Below are 20,297 nucleotides of genomic sequence, written 5' to 3' on the forward strand. Positions count from 1 at the left end.
TACATATACCAAGAGCACTGTCAACTAATGAAACAGCGTGTTGCTGTGACAAGGGAAGCGGAGCAGCAAGTGACTCCGATCAGACATCAGATTAGTTCATGGCTACGTGCCTTGCTGCCAAAAGACATGCCAAGGGGTGCCACCAGGACAGCAATGATTTACTGTAAAGTTAGAATATTACTCCGTGCATTAGATGATTGGAATAAGTTTAGGGCAGAGGTAGTTGGGGGACACGCAGGAGAGATAAATTCAAACATTTATGAAATAAAAGTAAATTATCAGAGATGAGTGAAGGTTGTATATATCTTAATTATAAAATTCATTGGTCCGTTTATTTGTCTTTCCTGTTATGCATTCGGACCCCCCTGCACTTATTGGGATGAAACCAACCCGAGGTAAGGAATGTAGTTATTTATGTGACTGGCGGTCAGGAGACCGCCAGTTACAATGCCAACGCCTGCATCCCGACCCCTTAAAATGCCGACTAACATGGACTATTCCCACTCGTGGGTGTCCACGACACCTTGCCGGCATTCTAAACCCGGGATCCCAGCGTCAGCATGGTGACCGGCGGGTTCCCAAGCGCCGATCACCCATATCCAACCCCGAGGTGATCCAGTTGGATCCTGGTCAGGTTTTAGGGGGTTTGGGCCCCGGTCAGACCTCCCGTCGGTGTACACTGGCCAGAACTTTGACCCAAGGAGCATGCTCTGAGCATTCCACTGGATGGATTTAGAGGAAAACTTCACAGAGTGGTAACATTGGGTCCCAGAAGACATACTAGGGTCCTGGTCGGACCTCCTGTTAGTGTTCACTAGGCAGAACTTTGACCCGGAAAGCCTGTTCTGAGCCTTCCACTGGATGGATTGGGATGAAAACTTTAAGGAACTGTAATAACTGACTGAAATAACCATAATTCAATCACCTGAAGTAACAGACAGAAATGAATGTGGGAAAACAAAAACATATTGTGTACCCAATAGCTTTGGAATAGCAACATTGATATCAAAAACGAGATTTATGGTAAGAACTTACCGTTGTTAAATCTCTTTCTGCGAGGTACACTGGGCTCCACAAGGATTAACATCGGGGGTGTAGAGTAGGATCTTGATCCGAGGCACCAACAGGCTCAAAACTTTAAACTTCTTCCCAAGATGAATAGCGCTGCCTTCTATATCACCCCGCCTCCGTGCACAGGAGCTCAATTTCGTTAACCAGCCCAATGCAGTAGCAGGTGCCAGAGACGACAATCACTTGTAGCCAATTACACCACACACTCACCACAGGAGAGGGTGTCAGCGGCTATGCCAATACCAACCTAAAGAAGCTAAGTGCGTCAGGGTGGGCGCCTTGTGGAGCCCAGTGTACCTCACAGAAAGAGATTTAACACCGGTAAGTTCTTACCATAAATCTCGTTTTCTGTTGCGGGGTACACTGGGCTCCACAAAGATTAACATCGGGGATGTCCTAAAGCAGTTCCTCATGGGAGGGGACACACTGTAGCGGGCACAAGAACCCGGCGTCCAAAGGAAGCATCCTGGGAAGCGGTGGTATCAAAGGCATAGAACCTTATGAACGTGTTCCCGGAGGACCACGCTGCCGCCTTGCACAGCTGTTCAAGGGTCGCACCACGATGGGCCGACCAAGAAGGTCCAAATGACCGAGTAGAAGGGCTTTAATGGTAGCAGGAACCGGACGACCAGCCTGTACATAAGCATGTGCAATCACCGTTCTAATCCATCTGGCCAAAGTCTGCTTGGACGCAGGCCAGCCACATTTGTGAAAACCATACAATACAAAAAGAGAATCAGAGTTCCTAATGGAGGAAGTTCTCTTCACATAGATACGGAGAGCCCGTACCACATCCAAAGACCGTTCTTTGGGAGACAACCCAGGAGAATTAAAGGCTGGAACCACAATCTCCTGGTTAAAGGTGGAAGGAAGACACCATCTTGGGTAAATAACCTGGCCGCGTTATAAGAACTGCCTGGTCACAATAAAAAATCAAATGGGGGGACTTACAGGATAAGGCACCCAAGTCCGAGACCCTTCCCGCTGAAGCAATAGCCAGCAGAAATAGCACCTTAAGGGACAGCCACTTAAGGACAGCAGAGGCAAGAGGATCAAATGGAGACTCTTGCAAGGCCTCCGGTACCACTGACAAATCCCAATGGGCCACATGGGGTACATAAGAAGGCTGAATCCGCAATACGCCCTGAGTGAATGTATGAACATCGGGTAGGGCAGCAAGTCCAATCCCTGCTGCAGGAAGGCCAACAGTTTGGCCGCGCTAAACTTGAAAACGTCATGATTGTGAGACGCACACCAAGTAAAGTAAGCATTCCAGACCCTATGGTAAATCCAAGCCGAAACCGGCTTACGGGCCTTCAACATAGTTTGAACGACCACCTCACAAAAACTCTTGGCCCTCAGGACGGAAGCTTCAAGGGACATGCCGTCAAAGCCAGACGGGCCAAGTCCTGGTAAACACAATGGCCCTGAACGAGGAGATTTGGTCGTTGTAGAAGTAGAAGTGGACGAACCAACGAGAGGCCCTGTAGATCGGAGGACCAGTGCCGCCTGGGCCACGCTGGAGCGACCAGAAGTAGGTTTCCTCCTTCTTGCTTGAACTTCCGTATTACTCTGGGCAGGAGTGACACCGGAGGGAACACATACGGCAGCCGATAGTTCCATGAGATTGACAGAGCATCCACTAACGCTGCTTGAGGATCCCTTGTCCTTGCTCCGAAGACCGGAACCTTGTGACTGTGTCGAGACGCCATCAGGTCCACATCTGGAAGGCCCCACTTGTCCACGAGAAGTTGAAACCTCTGGATGGAGACTCCATTCTCCGGCGTGTACGTCCTAATAATGTCGATATTATCTTAAACCATAAAGCTATACCTTTAAACACACTTTTACCATGGAGCCGCTGCGGCCGCTAGACTTAATACACACGCTACGCACTTCGTACGCTATTTGCGTACAGAGTCCCGTACGTTGTACGTACTTAGCGTACACACGCCGCTTGGGTGTACAGAGTACGCACAGCGTGCGCACACACTTAATAAACTTTAAACCTTATTCGTAATGCAATGCAATGTTATTCTTACACTCTAAACCTTGTGCCGCAAAGCACTGTAATGTGTTATATAGTGGATTATTTGAAAGGGGATAACAGTACAAGTTATACACTACAGAGCTAACAAGATAAATCTACAACAGAATAATGGCTACAGTGAATGTACATACGTGAGAATGTTCGCTTGCGCAACCTGGACCAGTCCTCCGCTTATCAGGTAGAAAGCGTTCAGAGTCTTCTGACCAGCCAGGCAGCAACAGGCTTTTTATACACAACTTCCATATACAATACAATGGTCACTGTAATCCCTTTGTCTATTGGACACAGAGATGCATCTTTACATTACAGGAGAGGTCATAGGTTGATTTGAAAAGGTGGGCGATGTCTTTCTCAACTGCTCTTGTGGGTGGTATCCTCTGGATTCCCGCCGCATACATAATATACAGTAAATACAGTTTATATCTATATTCTACTTCTGCACATAACTATACGCTGGAACATGCGATCTCTTTCTCTAACCAACACCGGAATGTTACCCTTAAAATACCCTACAGCTGGATACTAGACATCACCTTATAACCTTTGTCTGTCCCTTCCTATCATGCAAAGGTGAATCCCTTAGTCCTGGAATCGTTTAAACTGTTGATTCTTGCTGATGTGGTGTAGGGGAGCTATGTGTACAAAGTGCACTATTTGGGTTAAATATGTAATGTTCTGATAACCCTCTATGCGCTCACAAACTCCGCCGTAAATACCCATACCACGCGCATGATCGCAGGATCGATCCTACGCAAATTGCGGATATGTGCACGCACGGCGGAACAAGTGCACGCGCAGCGGGCATGTGTATGGGGTTAGTACATGGTGTATGCATTACAATATTTTTCGACTTTGACAGTCCTGACGACTGAGAAAGTCCGCTTCCCAGTTTAGGACCCCCGGAATGAACACTGCGGATATGGCCGGCAGATGGCGTTCTGCCCACTGAAGAATCCGTGATACTTCCCTCATTGCCATGCGGCCTCGAGTACCGCCTTTATGATTGATGTATGCCACCGTGGTGGCGCTGTCCGATAGTACTTGAACAAGTCTGTTATGTATGAGATGCTGGGCCATTGTCAACGCATTGAACACTGCCCGCAGTTCCAGAATGTTTATCGGGAGTAGAGACTTCTCCTTGGTCCACCGACCCTGAAGAGAGTGTTGTTCCAACACCGCGCCCCAACCTCTTAGACTGGCATCCATGGTCATGAGGACCCAGTTGGATATCCAGAAGGGATGGCCCCTGCTCAATCGTTGGTCCTGAAGCCATCAGCTCAGTGACAGGCGGACCTCCGGAGACAAGGAGATCATGTGAGATCTGATCCGGTGAGGCAGCCCGTCCCACTTGGTCAGAATTAATTTCTGCAGAGGGCGAGAACGGAATTGATCGAACTCCACCATGCCGAAAGCCGACACCATGAGACCTAGCACTTGCATTGCCGAATGTATCGACGCTTGCGGACGAGATAGGAAGCATCGAATACTGTCCTGAAGCTTCAGACAAAAACAACAGTTCGCTGTGAGTGTCCAATAACGTACCCAGGTATACCATGCTCCGAGCAGGAACCAGGGGGGGATTTCATCCAGTTGATTGGCCACCCGTGGGCTTTCATGAACTGGACTGTCAGATCTAGATGACACAGGAGAAGTTCTAGGGAATTTGCCAGGATCAACAAATCGTCCAAGTACGGTAGGATCCTGACCCCTTGACGGCGGAGTGTAGCCGTCATGACCGCCATTACTTTGGTGAAAACTCGGGGAGCCGTTGGCAAACCAAAGGGTAACGCCCGAAATTGGTAATGTAGGTTGCTTACCGCAAACCTCAGGTTCTGCTGATGAGACACTGCAATAGGAATATGCAGGTAGGCATCCTGTATGTCCAGGGAGACCATATAGTCCCCAGGCTCCAAGGCCAGAACAATAGAGCGCAGAGTTTCCATACGAAACTTGGGAACCTGCACATACTTGTTCAAGGACTTCAGATTGAGAATGGGCTGCGAGGACCAGTTCGGTTTCGGGACTAGAAACAGCGGTGAATAGTACCCCTTGCCTCTCTGAATCAGAGGCACCTGTACTACCACTCCTGTGGTCAGGAGGGAATGTACCACCGAAAGCAGAGTGTTTGCCTTTGCCAGGTTCAGAGTAACATCTGACAGGCAAAATCAATGAGGGGGACAATTCCTGAAAGGTACGGCGTAACCTCGAGCGACGACTTCCCTTGCCCAGGCATCAGAAGTGGTCTGCAATCATTCCTGGGCAAAACCTAGAAGTCGGCCCCCCACCCTGGGATCCCCCAGAGGTAGGTCCGCCCCGTCATGTGACAGGCTTGTCAGTTTTGGAAGCAGGCTGATGGGCAGCCCAGGCCCGATTCAGTGTGGGCTCTGCAGGTCTGGAAGCACGAGTTTGCTTGGGTACGCTTTTGCTTTTCCTAGAGGACGAAAGGGCAGAGGGAAAGTACTTTTAGCCTTCTGTGCGGAAGGAGCCATAATAGGTAGGCAAGCTGTTTCAGCAGTAGCCAGATCAGCCACAATCTTATTGAGGTCTTCTCCAAAGAGAATGTCTCCCTTGAAAGAAAGCACCTCCAGGGTTTTCTTGGAACCCATATCCACCGACCAGGATCTCAACCAAAGGATATGTCTAGCCAAGACTGACGTAATAGTAGCTTGGCCGCCAGCACCCCGGCATCGGAGTCTTAAGGTACAGAGAAGCCGTGGTAATGTACAAGAGACATTGTCGGGCATGCTCAGATGCGTCGGAAGGCTGCTACACCTCTAACTTCTGAGCCCACGCCTCAACAGCTTCAGCAGCCCAAGTTGCTGCAATGGTTGGCCTAGGCACAGCCCCCGGAGGGTGTAAATCGCTTTCAAACAACCCTCCACACGTCTATCCGTCAGTTCCTTCAGAGAGGTGACGGTAGTAACTGTCAGAGCAGAGGAAACTACCATACGCGCCACATGAGAATCTACAGGTGGAGGAGTTCCCCACTTTTTGACATAGCTCCGCAGAGAGAGGATAGCGAGCCAACAGTCTCTTATGCGGTGTGGATTCCGTTCCCGGATTATTCCATGAGTCCTGACGTATGTCAGCCAGGAGTTGAGAATGAGGTAAAACTTGTTTAACCACCTTCTTGCGTTTAAACCTATCCGGCTTTTTAGAGACAGCCTCAGGAACATCAGATACCTGAGGAATGAGCCTAAATGCTTCAATCAAATCTAGGACATCCACCAATGATTTCCCTTCCCCATCAGAAACATCTGTGTCAGTGTCTGTGGGATCAATATATGTACCATCCTCCTCAGAGGAAGTATCTGGGATAGCAGTGGATTGGGAGGAGGTAATGGCCCATTTAGAAGACGACTTAATCTTAGGCAGGCGAGAGTGACACTTAGATTTAGTCATAGATCGGTTCAAATGCTCCAGCTGAGTGGAAAGCTGATCCGCCCAGGCGGGTTCACAGCAGGGACCATAAACTGCTTCAGTGTCACAGGTGGTCCCACAGGGGGCATCAATTTAGTCACAAGCGTGCTTAGCAATGTGGAGAATGTAGCCCAAGGCGGATCCTGTGATGCCCCAAGCGCTACTGACCCATTGGGGGGTAATGAACCCCCTGAACCTGAACTCTCAGCTGCTAAATTATCCTCCATTGAGTCAGTGGCCTCACTACCACGCAGTGTGGGAGAGGCCCCAACATCGTTGCCACGTGTAGCAGACATAACTATGGGGGTCATTCCGAGTTGATCGCTCGCTAGCAGTTTTAGTCAGCCGTGCAAACGCTAAGCCGCCACCATCTGGGAGTGTATTTTAGCTTAGCAGAAGTGCGAACGAAAGGACCGCAGAGCGGCTACAAAAAAAAATGGTGCAGTTTCAGAGTAGCTTCAGAACTACTCAGTGCTTGCGATCACTTCAGACTGTTCAGTTCCTGTTTTGACGTCACAAACACGCCCTGCGTTCGCCCAGCCACGCCTGCGTTTTTCCGAACACTCCCTGAAAATGGTCAGTTGACACCCAGAAACACCCTCTTCCTGTCAATCACTCTGCGGCCAGCAGTGCAACTGAAAAGCTTCGCTAGACCTTGTGTGAAACTACATCGTTCGTTGTGAAAGTACGTCGCGCGTGCGCATTGCGCCGCATACGCATGCGAACGCGGGTGTTTCAGAGTTGAAACACCCTGCAATAAGGCAACCACGCAGCAGCTACATGCACACACATATATAGTCACAAGTGTACCATGCAGAAATTATGTACCATAAACTGCACTGGACTAGCAATACAAAGTAATACTCAGTATGGCTATATGTAATAACTATAGATATAACAAACACAGTCAGCACTGGATGTATATCACAGGGTGTTTACACCACACAACCCAGAAAGTATGCACTCTTTCTTAACTAACACAGTCCCAGTGACAGGTAGAATACTCAAGTGTCCTGTAGGAAGAACAGCACTGGCAGTCAGGCGGTTCCACAGAGGAGGATTTGCCCCAGCAATCCTAGGAACAGCAAGGCTCTATCTGTAATGGCTGCTGACCGGGGAGGGAGAAGGAAGCAGTACCTGGGCGGGAACATTGCATAAATGGTGCCCTGGGGCTGGAGGGTGGGGCCTCAGGTCCGGCCTGTTCCCCCTGCTGGCATCCCCACCGGGCGTGCGGGCAGTAAAGAAAACGGGGGGGGGAATGGTACAACGTCCCCCCTGATCTGTGCCCATAAAGTATATCCCTGGTGGCTAGTGGAACATCAGCCCGGTAATCCGTGTCCACGCCAGCGCGCACGCGGCCTGCCTCCTACGGCCGCGCTGGATCGCGGTGTAAAGTGCGGCACAGAAGCCCCTTACCTCCCCCTTGTCAGTGGCCCCGCGATCCAGGAGACGGCGGCGTGTGTGTGACTCACGTGAAGAGGGAAGAAGCCGGCGCCTACGCTGCAGTGACCCGGCAACCGCAGCGCGGGAGTATACAGCGCCGCTGGAGGTGATGGAGCTGCACGCAGGGAAGTCTATGAGACTTTGCCTGCAGCAGCCGTGTAAATCTTCATACATTTCTTCTGTCTTCAGTCTGTAAATGAAGCTCTGAAAAGGCTGCCTAGAGCAGCCCCTGTTAAGTGCCTGCATACTGCAAGGCACCAACTTACAAACTGAGCTCCTGTGCACAGAGGCGGGGTGATATAGGAGGCGGTGCTATGCATCTTGGGAAGAAGGTCAAAGCTTTGAGCTTGTTGGTGCCTCGGATCAAGATCCTACTCTACACCCCCGATGTTAATCCTTGTGGAGCCCAGTGTACCCAGCAGCAGAAAGGAAAACTTTAAACCCATTAAGCAACGGAAAATTATGTAATGTGATTATAAAAAACTGCATAGAAAGGAAAGCTGGGGTTCAGGGCTACTGGCAACACCCCAAAAACAAAAATGACACTGGGCAGCCACCTCATTGGTGGGTTGGAAGAGCTGCTCAGCTGTTAATTATATTTAAAAAGTTGACCGTTACATCCAACTCATTGATAACTTAATAACTTGAAGATTTAAACCCAGGCAACGCCGAGTTATTCACCTAGTACACTATATAGCTCTATAGTGCAAGGTCTTTTTAACATAGTGGGGAAGGAGGGTAATCAAAATAACTTTAAAATAAAGCTTAATATAGGTAATTAATGTTTATATGTAGTAGGAACAGTCCAGAGCTGGAGTCACAAGTTTGATGTTCTACATGTATGGAGTTTGTATGTTTTCCATGTGTTCACGTGAGTTTACCCTGGGTGCTCTGGTTCCGTTTAAACTTTAAAAACATACTGACAGGTTAATTGCCTGCTGACTAATATGAACGCGTGTGACAAATATTCTCAGGATAAATATGGTGCGCTATATAAATAGACAACAATGATAATAATAATGTACAGCTATTAATTAGGAAGGTCAGTAGCAATATGATCTAATGGCACATAACCCTACTGACCTCTCTCTCTGCCACGCTGGTTAGTGTCTGTGCCTCTTTCATGTCACAACCCAGGGATCTTTGAAGACTGTAGATAAAGTGATCATTCGAGTGGTGTTCATCGCTGAAGAGCACACAGTAATAATGGTTTGGCTTTTCTAGGCTGCAGGAGAAGCAAGAACAGTCAGAACTGTCTAGTTGGTATATTCCAATCATTGTGACGTTTGGTCAAATAAATGTCATTTTGGTGTAGTTCAAAGTACTTGTAGAGCTACGATAGTGACGGATGGTATCTTCACTGGCATCGGGCCAGCTAGGACTAGTCCTTCCCCCTCTCCCCTTCGCAACTAATACCTAACCCTAACCACCCCACAGTGCCTAAGCCTCCTCCCCCCAGGCCCTCATCCTGAGGCAGAACACCCATACTCACCTTTGGCATCCCGTCTGTTGGTGATCCAGCGCCGGTCTCATGAGTACTGTTGGGATTCCGGTGTCGGTCACATGACCGACGGCATCCCGTCAGGCGGACGCTAAACGCATCCCCTATTACCGCATTCTGCTGTAGGCATCAGTGTAAGCCGTTCTAGTTGTTCAACCGTGCCTGGAACAGGCAAGTATTTGTAGAACGGCACAAAGTAACTCAAGGTTAAACTATGACATAAAGCAGGAAGCTGATTTATTGTATAACACATTAGCATTGTAAAACACAATCTGAATGAGAGAAAACAAACAATGCACGTATTAAACACAACTATATAATACCCTGTATTCAGATATGCTGGCAGACACTTCGCCTCCTCCCAGATCAGCATGTCCATAATGTATTGTATGACGACAGGGAACACTCTCCTAGTCTGGGACAATAGCTCCTCAGTTAGTCGAAAACCCGTATCCTAAAAGGCAAAAGGAACCTGTTACATCATGTAAACTGGGCAATGTGGACTGTCTACTGCTACCACCAGCTTCAATAGCACCTTCAACATGTTTTTATTGAAGCCTAACAGCCATCCTCATAACTCAATACTGTACTCCTCTATCCCTCCATCACGTATCCTTCACAGTCCACCCTTTGCCCATAGTATGTAAGTGCTTATAGGCAGGAACCTCTTCCCTCTTGTTCTCCTTCAGCAACACGGACTCTGTCACCCACACTCTTAGTACAATTTCATAGAGCACTGAATAGATTCCCTCTGTGACATACACTAGCCTCAGCGCATAAAGTCACAGATGCAGAGGCTTACATATGATACGCCCTTATCTTACACAAGACACAGCAAAAACTCTAATCCATGCTCTCATTATCTCCCGCATTGATTATTGTAATAGTCTCCTGACCGGTCTTCCCAAACATAGGCTCTCACCACTACAATCCATTTTAAATGCAGCTGCGAGACTAATCTTCCTTGCCAGACGTTCATCGTCTGCAGATCCGCTCTGTCAGTCCCTCCATTGGTTACCGGTATTCTACCGTATTAAATATAAAATACTTTTACTCACATACAAGGCTATTAACCAAACTGCACCAACATACATCTCCTCACTCATCTCAAAATATCTCCCTACCCGACCTCTCCGCTCTGCACAAGATCTACGTCTCTCATCCACACGCATTACTTGTTCACACTCAAAATTACAGGACTTTATCCGGGCTTCACCCACTCTGTGGAATGCCCTCCCACGCACAGTAAGACTCACCTCTAGTCTCCAAACCTTTAAATGTTCCCTGAAAACTCACCTCTTCAGACAAGCCTATCAAATTCCAGACCCACCCACATAACCTTCAGTGCTTCCCTATCTAATTACATCCTCTGTAGAATATTCATAACATCACATATCTTGTCTTTCTTTAGTCTCACACCCTCCTGACACTTGGATAACTTTGTGGGGTATCATCATACAACCCATTAAGAACCTAGCAATCTGGTGGACCATTATGCAATAGCATCTATCCTTGTGTATCTATGCCTATTTCCCTATAGATTGTAAGCTTGCGAGCAGGGCCTTCCTACCTCTGTCTGTCTGTTTTTTACCCAGTTTTGTTCTATTACTGTTGTTCTAATTGTAAAGCGCAACGGAATATGCTGCGCTATATAAGAAACTGTTAATAAATAAATAAATAAATAATAATATGATATAGACAGACTGTACCTTATTAGATTATGGGCCTAATTCACGCCTGATCGCTGTGCTGCACATTACACTGTCCTGCGATCAGATCGTCGCCGCCCAGGGGGAGAGAAAATTCACCCCGTGCAAGTGTGCGATTGCATGTGTACGCTGTGCGAAAATTCCCCTCAGTAAACAGACAGCTTTAAAACCGTTCGCATCACACTCACCATCTAATGTTTTCCCATTCTGTGCAGTGTGTGCGTAGCTCAATACTTACTCCTGCAGTGTGAAGAAATCAGGCTGATCGGGGCCGGAGCAGATGTCACACACCCTCTCTGAAAACGCTTGGGAACGCCTGCATTTTTCCAGACACTTCCAGAAAACAGCCAGTTACCACCCACAAACGTTCTCTTCCTGCCTATCACCTTGTGCTCAGCCATGTGATCGAAATTTTAGCACCGTCCTGTCGCTGTTTGGAGACTCGCGCCTGCACTGCGGTGCATACGCATGCAAAGTAGTCCGATAATCGCCCGCTGTGCGAACACGCACAGCAGCGATCAGGTCTGAATCGGGCCCTATATTAGATCTTCTGGTGCACAATGTGAGTGAAAGGCTTCTGCTGCGTAGCGTTTGGACAGTGAGCAGAAAGTACATGGGTCTGTTATGCTGGCACATACCTGGATGGTCAGTGCATATTATCACAGCTATACCTGCAGCAAAGTGCATTTAGGAGAAACACACAGCAGGAAATTGAGCCTAACATAATACAAAACACCAACCCGCCAAAGGCTAGAGGAGTAAACAATGTGACCATTAAAAGAAGACAAAAAAGAAGAGTCTAATAAATGCCTATTAATATGGAAAAATAAGAATTTACTTACCGATAATTCTATTTCTCGTAGTCCGTAGTGGATGCTGGGAACTCCGTAAGGACCATGGGGAATAGCGGCTTCGCAGTAGACTGGGCACAAAAGTAAAAGCTTTAGGACTACCTGGTGTGCACTGGCTCCTCCCCCTATGACCCTCCTCCAAGCCTCAGTTAGGATACTGTGCCCGGACGAGCGTACACAATAAGGAAGGATATTGAATCCCGGGTAAGACTCATACCAGCCACACCAATCACACTGTATAACTCGTGATACTATACCCAGTTAACAGTATGAAATACAACTGAGCCTCTCAACAGATGGCTCAACAATAACCCTTTAGTTAGTCAATAACTATATACAAGTATTGCAGACAATCCGCACTTGGGATGGGCGCCCAGCATCCACTACGGACTACGAGAAATAGAATTATCGGTAAGTAAATTCTTATTTTCTCTGACGTCCTAGTGGATGCTGGGAACTCCGTAAGGACCATGGGGATTATACCAAAGCTCCCAAACGGGCGGGAGAGTGCGGATGACTCTGCAGCACCGAATGAGAGAACTCCAGGTCCTCCTCAGCCAGGGTATCAAATTTGTAGAATTTAGCAAACGTGTTTGCCCCTGACCAAGTAGCTGCTCGGCAAAGTTGTAAAGCCGAGACCCCTCGGGCAGCCGCCCAAGATGAGCCCACTTTCCTTGTGGAATGGGCTTTTACAGATTTTGGCTGTGGCAGGCCTGCCACAGAATGTGCAAGCTGAATTGTACTACAAATCCAACGAGCAATAGTCTGCTTAGAAGCAGGAGCACCCAGCTTGTTGGGTGCATACAGGATAAACAGCGAGTCAGATTTTCTGACTCCAGCCGTCCTGGAAACATATATTTTCAGGGCCCTGACTACGTCCAGCAACTTGGAGTCCTCCAAGTCCCTAGTAGCCGCAGGCACCACAATAGGCTGGTTCAAGTGAAATGCTGAAACCACCTTAGGGAGAAATTGAGGACGAGTCCTCAATTCTGCCCTGTCCGTATGAAAAATTAGGTAAGGGCTTTTATAGGATAAAGCCGCCAATTCTGAGACACGCCTGGCTGAAGCCAGGGCTAACAGCATTACCACCTTCCATGTGAGATATTTTAAGTCCACAGTGGAAAGTGGTTCAAACCAATGTGATTTTAGGAATCCCAAAACTACATTGAGATCCCAAGGTGCCACTGGAGGCACAAAAGGAGGTTGTATATGCAGTACCCCCTTGACAAACGTCTGTACTTCAGGAACTGAAGCCAGTTCTTTTTGGAAGAAAATCGACAGGGCCGAAATTTGAACCTTAATGGACCCTAATTTTAGGCCCATAGACAGTCCTGTTTGCAGGAAATGCAGGAAACGACCCAGTTGAAATTCCTCTGTAGGGGCCTTCCTGGCCTCGCACCACGCAACATATTTACGCCAAATACGGTGATAATGTTGTACGGTTACATCCTTCCTGGCTTTGATCAGGGTAGGGATGACTTCATCCGGAATGCCTTTTTCCTTCAGGATCCGGCGTTCAACCGCCATGCCGTCAAACGCAGCCGCGGTAAGTCTTGGAATAGACAGGGTCCCTGCTGGAGCAGGTCCTTTCTTAGAGGTAGAGGCCACGGGTCCTCTGTGAGCATCTCTTGAAGTTCCGGGTACCAAGTCCTTCTTGGCCAATCCGGAGCCACGAGTATAGTCCTTACTCCTCTCCTTCTTATGATCCTCAGTACCTTGGGTATGAGAGGCAGAGGAGGGAACACATACACTGACTGGTACACCCATGGTGTTACCAGAGCGTCCACAGCTATTGCCTGAGGGTCCCTCGACCTGGCGCAATACCTGTCTAGTTTTTTGTTGAGGCGGGACGCCATCATGTCCACCTTTGGTTTTTCCCAACGGTTCACAATCATGTGGAAGACCTCTGGGTGAAGTCCCCACTCCCCCGGGTGGAGGTCGTGTCTGCTGAGGAAGTCTGCTTCCCAGTTGTCCACTCCCGGAATGAACACTGCTGACAGTGCTATCACATGATTTTCTGCCCAGCGAAGAATCCTTGCAACTTCTGTCATTGCCCTCCTGCTTCTTGTGCCGCCCTGTCTGTTTACGTGGGCGACTGCCGTGATGTTGTCCGACTGGATCAGCACCGGCTGACCTTGAAGCAGAGGTCTTGCTAGGCTCAGAGCATTGTAGATGGCTCTTAGCTCCAGGATATTTATGTGAAGTGATGTCTCCAGGCTTGACCACAAGCCCTGGAAATTTCTTCCCTGTGTGACTGCTCCCCCGCCTCTCAGGCTGGCATCCGTGGTCACCAGGACCCAGTCCTGAATGCCGAATCTGCGGCCCTCTAGAAGATGAGCACTCTGCAACCACCACAGGAGAGACACTCTTGTCCTTGGAGACAAGATTATCCGCTGATGCATCTGAAGATGCGACCCGGACCATTTGTCTAGCAGATCCCACTGGAAGGTTCTTGCGTGGAATCTGCCGAATGGGATTGCTTCGTAAGAAGCCACCATTTTTCCCAGAACCCTTGTGCATTGATGCACTGAGACTTGGCCTGGTTTTAGGAGCTTTCTGACTAGTTCGGATAACTCCCTGGCTTTCTCCTCCGGGAGAAACACCTTTTTCTGGACTGTGTCCAGGATCATCCCTAGGAATAGAAGTCGTGTCGTCGGGATCAGCTGCGATTTTGGAATATTGAGAATCCAACCGTGCTGGCGCAGCACTATCTGAGATAGTGCTACCCCGACTTCCAACTGTTCCCTGGATCTTGCCCTTATCAGGAGATCGTCCAAGTAAGGGATAACTAAAACTCCCTTCCTTCGAAGGAGTATCATCATTTCGGCCATTACCTTGGTAAAGACCCGGGGTGCCGTGGACAATCCAAACGGCAGCGTCTGAAACTGATAGTGACAGTTCTGTACCACAAACCTGAGGTACCCTTGGTGAGAAGGGTAAATTGGGACGTGTAGGTAAGCATCTTTGATGTCCAGAGACACCATATAGTCCCCTTCTTCCAGGTTTGCAATCACTGCTCTGAGTGACTCCATCTTGAATTTGAACCTTTGTATGTAAGTGTTCAAGGATTTCAGGTTTAAAATTGGTCTCACCGAGCCGTCCGGCTTCGGTACCACAAATAGTGTGGAATAGTACCCCTTTCCCTGTTGTAGGAGGGGTACCTTGATTATCACCTGCTGGGAATACAGCTTGTGAATGGCTTCCAATACTGCCTCCCTGTCTGAGGGAGACGTCGGTAAAGCAGACTTTAGAAAACGGCGAAGGGGAGACGTCTCGAATTCCAATTTGTACCCCTGAGATACCACCTGAAGGATCCAGGGGTCCACTTGCGAGTGGGCCCACTGCGCACTGAACTTCTTGAGACGGGCCCCCACCATGCCTGAGTCCGCTTGTAAAGCCCCAGCGTCATGCTGAGGACTTTGCGGAGGCGGGAGAGGGCTTTTGTTCCTGGGAACTGGCTGTTTGTTGCAGCCTTTTTCCTCTCCCTCTGCCACGGGGCAGAAATGAGGCGCCTTTTGCCCGCTTGCCCTTATGGGGCCGAAAGGACTCCGCCTGATAGTATGGCGTCTTCTTAGGTTGAGAAGCTACCTGGGGTAAAAATGTGGATTTTCCAGCAGTTGCCGTGGCTACCAGGTCTGATAGACCTACCCCAAATAACTCCTCCCCCTTATAAGGCAATACTTCCATGTGCCTTTTAGAATCCGCATCACCTGACCACTGCCGCGTCCATAAACCTCTTCTTGCAGAAATGGACAGCGCGCTAACTCTTGATGCCAGTCGGCAAATATCCCTCTGTGCATCACGCATATATAGAAATGCATCCTTCAAATGCTCTATAGTCAATAATATACTGTCCCTATCAAGGGTATCAATATTTTCAGTCAGGGAATCCGACCACGCCAGGCCCGCACTGCACATCCAGGCTGAGGCTATTGCTGGTCGTAGTATAACACCCGTGTGAGAGTATATACATTTTAGGATATTCTCCAGCTTTCTATCGGCAGGTTCCTTTAGGGCGGCCGTATCAGGAGAGGGTAGTGCTACCTGTTTAGACAAGCGTGTGAGCGCTTTATCCACCCTAGGGGGTGTTTCCCAACGTGCCCTATCCTCTGGCGGGAAAGGGTACGATGCCAATAACCTTTTAGGAATTATCAGTTTTTTATCGGGGGAAACCCACGCCTCATCACACACTTCATTTAATTCCTCGGATACAGGAAAAACTACAGGCAGTTTTTTCTCACCAAACATAATACCCTTCTTAGTGGTACTTGTATTATCAGATATATGCAATACATTTTTCATTGCTTCAATCATGTAACGTGTGGCCCTAGTGGAAGTCACGTTTGTCTCCTCATCATCGACACTGGAGTCAGTATCCGTGTCTGTGTCTGCCATTTGAGGTAACGGGCGTTTTAAAGCCCCTGATGGCGTTTGAGACCCCTGGACAGGCACTAGCTGATTAGCCGGCTGTCTCATGTCGTCAACTGTCTGTCGTAAGGAGCTGACACTGTCACGCAGTTCCTTCCACAAGCTCATCCACTCAGGTGTCGACTCCCTAGGGGTTGACAACTGTATAATAGGCAATTGCTCCGCTTCCATCTCATTTTCCTCCTCAAACATGTCGACACAATCGTACCGACACACCGCACACACACAGGGAATGCTCTGATAGAGGACAGGACCCCACTAGCCCTTTGGGGAGACAGAGGGAGAGTATGCCAGCACACACCAGAGCGCTATATATATACAGGAATACCACTATCAAGTGTGCTGTTCCTTTATAGCTGCTGTTAATATAAAACTGCGCCAAATTAGTGCCCCCCCTCTCTTTTTTACCCTTTTCTGTAGTGCAGGACTGCAGGGGAGAGTCAGGGAGACGTCCTTCCAGCGGAGCTGTGATGGAAAATGGCGCCCGTGTGCTGAGGAGATAGGCTCCGCCCCCTTCTCGGCGGCCTTTTCTCCCGCTTTTTTGGTAATTCTGGCAGGGGTTAAAATACACCCATATAGCCCTGGGGGTTATATGTGGTGTATTTATGCCAGCCAATGTGTTTTACATTGCTGCTCAGGGCGCCCCCCCCTAGCGCCCTGCACCCTCAGTGACCGGAGTGTGAAGTGTGCTGAGTAACAATGGCGCACAGCTGCAGTGCTGTGCGCTACCTTGTTGAAGACTGATGTCTTCTGCCGCCGATTTTTCCGGACCTTTTCTTGCTTCTGGCTCTGTAAGGGGGCCGGCGGCGCGGCTCCGGGACCGAGCTCCGAGGCTGGGCCTGTGTTCTGTCCCTCTGGAGCTAATGGTGTCCAGTAGCCTAAGAAGCCCAATCCACTCTGCACGCAGGTGAGTTCGCTTCTTCTCCCCTAAGTCCCTCGATGCAGTGAGCCTGTTGCCAGCAGGTCTCACTGAAAATAAAAAACCTAAAACTAAACTTTTCACTAAGAAGCTCAGGAGAGCCCCTAGTGTGCACCCTTCTCGGCCGGGCACAAAAATCTAACTGAGGCTTGGAGGAGGGTCATAGGGGGAGGAGCCAGTGCACACCAGGTAGTCCTAAAGCTTTTACTTTTGTGCCCAGTCTCCTGCGGAGCCGCTATTCCCCATGGTCCTTACGGAGTTCCCAGCATCCACTAGGACGTCAGAGAAATGATGCTTAATGTCAGAAGTGGTGGCCCAAAGCATGGGTTACCTGATCCACAGCACCCGGCTCATGGATCTTGCAGTACGGACCAGTTTTCCAGGCCTCAGTGTCTCCACAGTCACAGAACCCCCCTCCCATTGAAGAATGCATCTGTAGAGTTACATAAAGGCCATTGTTAAACTCATTGACTCAGAATTGGCTGCGATTTCACACAATTAAAATACTTCAGTCTTTAATACGTTTACAAAATAAAAATAATAAACTCACAAATGTCTCTGGGGCACTACAGTGGCGGCCATTGTTCTTACCTTGTATCGGTGAGTCTTGTGAATGCTGTTCTGGAAGCAGTTCATACAAAGAACACAGGTTGGATCAATAGCGCAGTCCCTGCAACAAACACAATATTCCTTTAAATTACAAAGGATAATAAATGATAACCTCCCCATCCAACGGCTCTCACTGCTGCAAAGGGGGGACCGAGATGCCATCCAGAGTTCATGGCCAGGTGAGGAGTCCTCAGCGGCCAGGTGAGGGGGAGAGAGAGAAAGACTAGTGACTGTAAATGATGGGTCAAAACTATGGAGGTCATTCCGAGCTGATCGCTAGCTGAATTTGTTCGCAGCGCAGCGATCAGGCTAAAAATTGGCAGTTTTGCGCGTGCGTATGTATGCCCCGGCGATGAGCGCTCATGCGCCCCCGCTTCATCACCATCGGCCGGCGTTCATCTGCTGGTATCACCAGCAGATGAACGGTGAGGTGAACGGCTATGCTATGGAAAGTCGTTCACCACCGTTGACATCGCTGGGCAGGGAGGAAAATCGCTCAGTGTGTTTGCACTGAGCGATTTTCAGCTCAGTGATGTCAGCGATCATCACTGTGCATACACGCTGGGCAAAAACGCCTTAAGTCCATACAGTTATTACATTGTAATCTCACACCTAAGGTGCGTACACACGGTGAGATCCTTGCTATGCCCGATGTTGACTATGCAATTTCCCTTGAACTCCCCCAGAGCCCAAATAGCACAGATTTTGTCTATCTGTACTTTATATTTTGTATATGTACGATTTTGAGTAAGTGCCAATTTTGGTTATATTTTGTAATAGAGAGTACACTAGATAGTCGAGATTGACTTGCCTGCACAGTCTATCTAGCCTTGCGATACCGACCCCGCGGGACTGCGCATCGGGATCGAAATGGTATCGCAAGCTGCCTAACACCTTGCGATTTCCACTAACTTTCCTTGCGATTTTCACTATATAGTCAAAATTGAAAGGATAAATCTCACCGTGTGTACACACATTAAGAATCTCCACACTTTCACACTAGCCATGTTCAGCCAAAGCTTATTCAGCCTCATATCCCCTAATACAATTACATCCCTACTATACAGTCCACACATATCCACACATACACATCGTCCTGATCCCAGGCTAACATCACTGGGTGACATCATACAGCCCACCTATGGGTAAATGTATCAGCGCAAGTTATTTGCACTATATTGCTTCCTTCCCATGTATGAAGACAGCGGTGTCTGCAGGGTGACAGGGGCGCTTTCTAAAAGATAGCAGGCAATGTATGAACGGTCAGCATTGATTTCATCAGCTGCAGGTGGCGATGACCACTCACCCGGGTGCCGGCTCCGGAGTGCGCAGGAGATCTCGCGTGAGAAGCGAGAGCCTGCGCAGGTGCAATGTAGCCGGACAGGACAGGGAGACACAGCGCTTCAGCACTGAGCTGAAGCACTGTGTGCTCAGGGGACATCGCTGGAGGGAGGAGCTTTTACTCCCCCGCTTCGGCAGACAAGATGTTACTATATCTTGTCGATGTCCCTTCCTGCTTCACCTCGGTAATGAGGTGAAACAAGAAGTGTTATCGTGCCGCAATAATACATTTACCCCCAAGAACCTTTGCAATCTGGTGGACCGTTATGCAATAGATAGCACCTAACCTTGTGTATTAATGCCTCTTTTCCTATAGAGTGTAAGCTTGCGAGCAGGGCCCTCCTCCCTCTATGACTGTCTGTCATTACCCAGTTCTGTTTTATCACTGTTGTTTCCAATTGTAAAGCGCAACGGAATAGGCTGCACTATATAAGAAACTGTTAATAAATAATACTAATGAGAACCGTATACATTTCTGTAAAACTACCCATGAATGTGTAGCAGCTGGATGCAGTGCCCTTCAATGGCATTTCCAACAGGAAACCTCATAGGCACAGGAAAATAAACTGCAGGCTGCTAATATCCTAAACCGCTCCCTCACTTCTACAGTGTGTCTGTCCACAGCCTGAGCCTGGGATCTCACAGAACCCCACAGTCTACATTCCCCATAAAACCTATTTATTCGTCTCCTCCTCATAGGTAGTCTATTGGCATCTGCTGTAAATGCTCTTTACCAGGTTCTTCCTTATCCGTGTTTATTTATCCCTCTAAATGTCTATTCTTGTCTCATATGTGTCTGTCTAGTTGGCTGATAGTCGCATTTGTTATTTATTTGTGAAAATTCTCAACAAATAAAACAGATATTACAGGACGATGTGTATATCGGGCCGAAAGGCCGACATATCGGATCCTGGGTACACACTGAACAATGTAATGAAGATCGGAGCGACATATT

General features: G+C 48.5%; 1 protein-coding gene across 1 annotated transcript in view; it reads right to left on the minus strand.

Annotated features, from left to right (window-relative positions):
- The window catches only part of UBR1 (ubiquitin protein ligase E3 component n-recognin 1), a 296,661-nt gene that overhangs the window by 189,269 nt on the left and 87,095 nt on the right, over positions 1-20,297 (minus strand). The window contains exons 3-6 of the mRNA XM_063947658.1: positions 17,984-18,062; positions 17,724-17,825; positions 9,809-9,939; positions 9,068-9,209 (exon numbers count right to left, since the gene is read on the minus strand). Coding sequence (XP_063803728.1) covers positions 9,068-9,209; positions 9,809-9,939; positions 17,724-17,825; positions 17,984-18,062 — 454 coding nt within the window. The remainder of the gene's footprint in view (positions 1-9,067; positions 9,210-9,808; positions 9,940-17,723; positions 17,826-17,983; positions 18,063-20,297) is intronic.

The sequence above is a fragment of the Pseudophryne corroboree genome, chromosome 12, assembly GCF_028390025.1.
Source record: "Pseudophryne corroboree isolate aPseCor3 chromosome 12, aPseCor3.hap2, whole genome shotgun sequence".
Taxonomy (NCBI): domain Eukaryota; kingdom Metazoa; phylum Chordata; class Amphibia; order Anura; family Myobatrachidae; genus Pseudophryne; species Pseudophryne corroboree.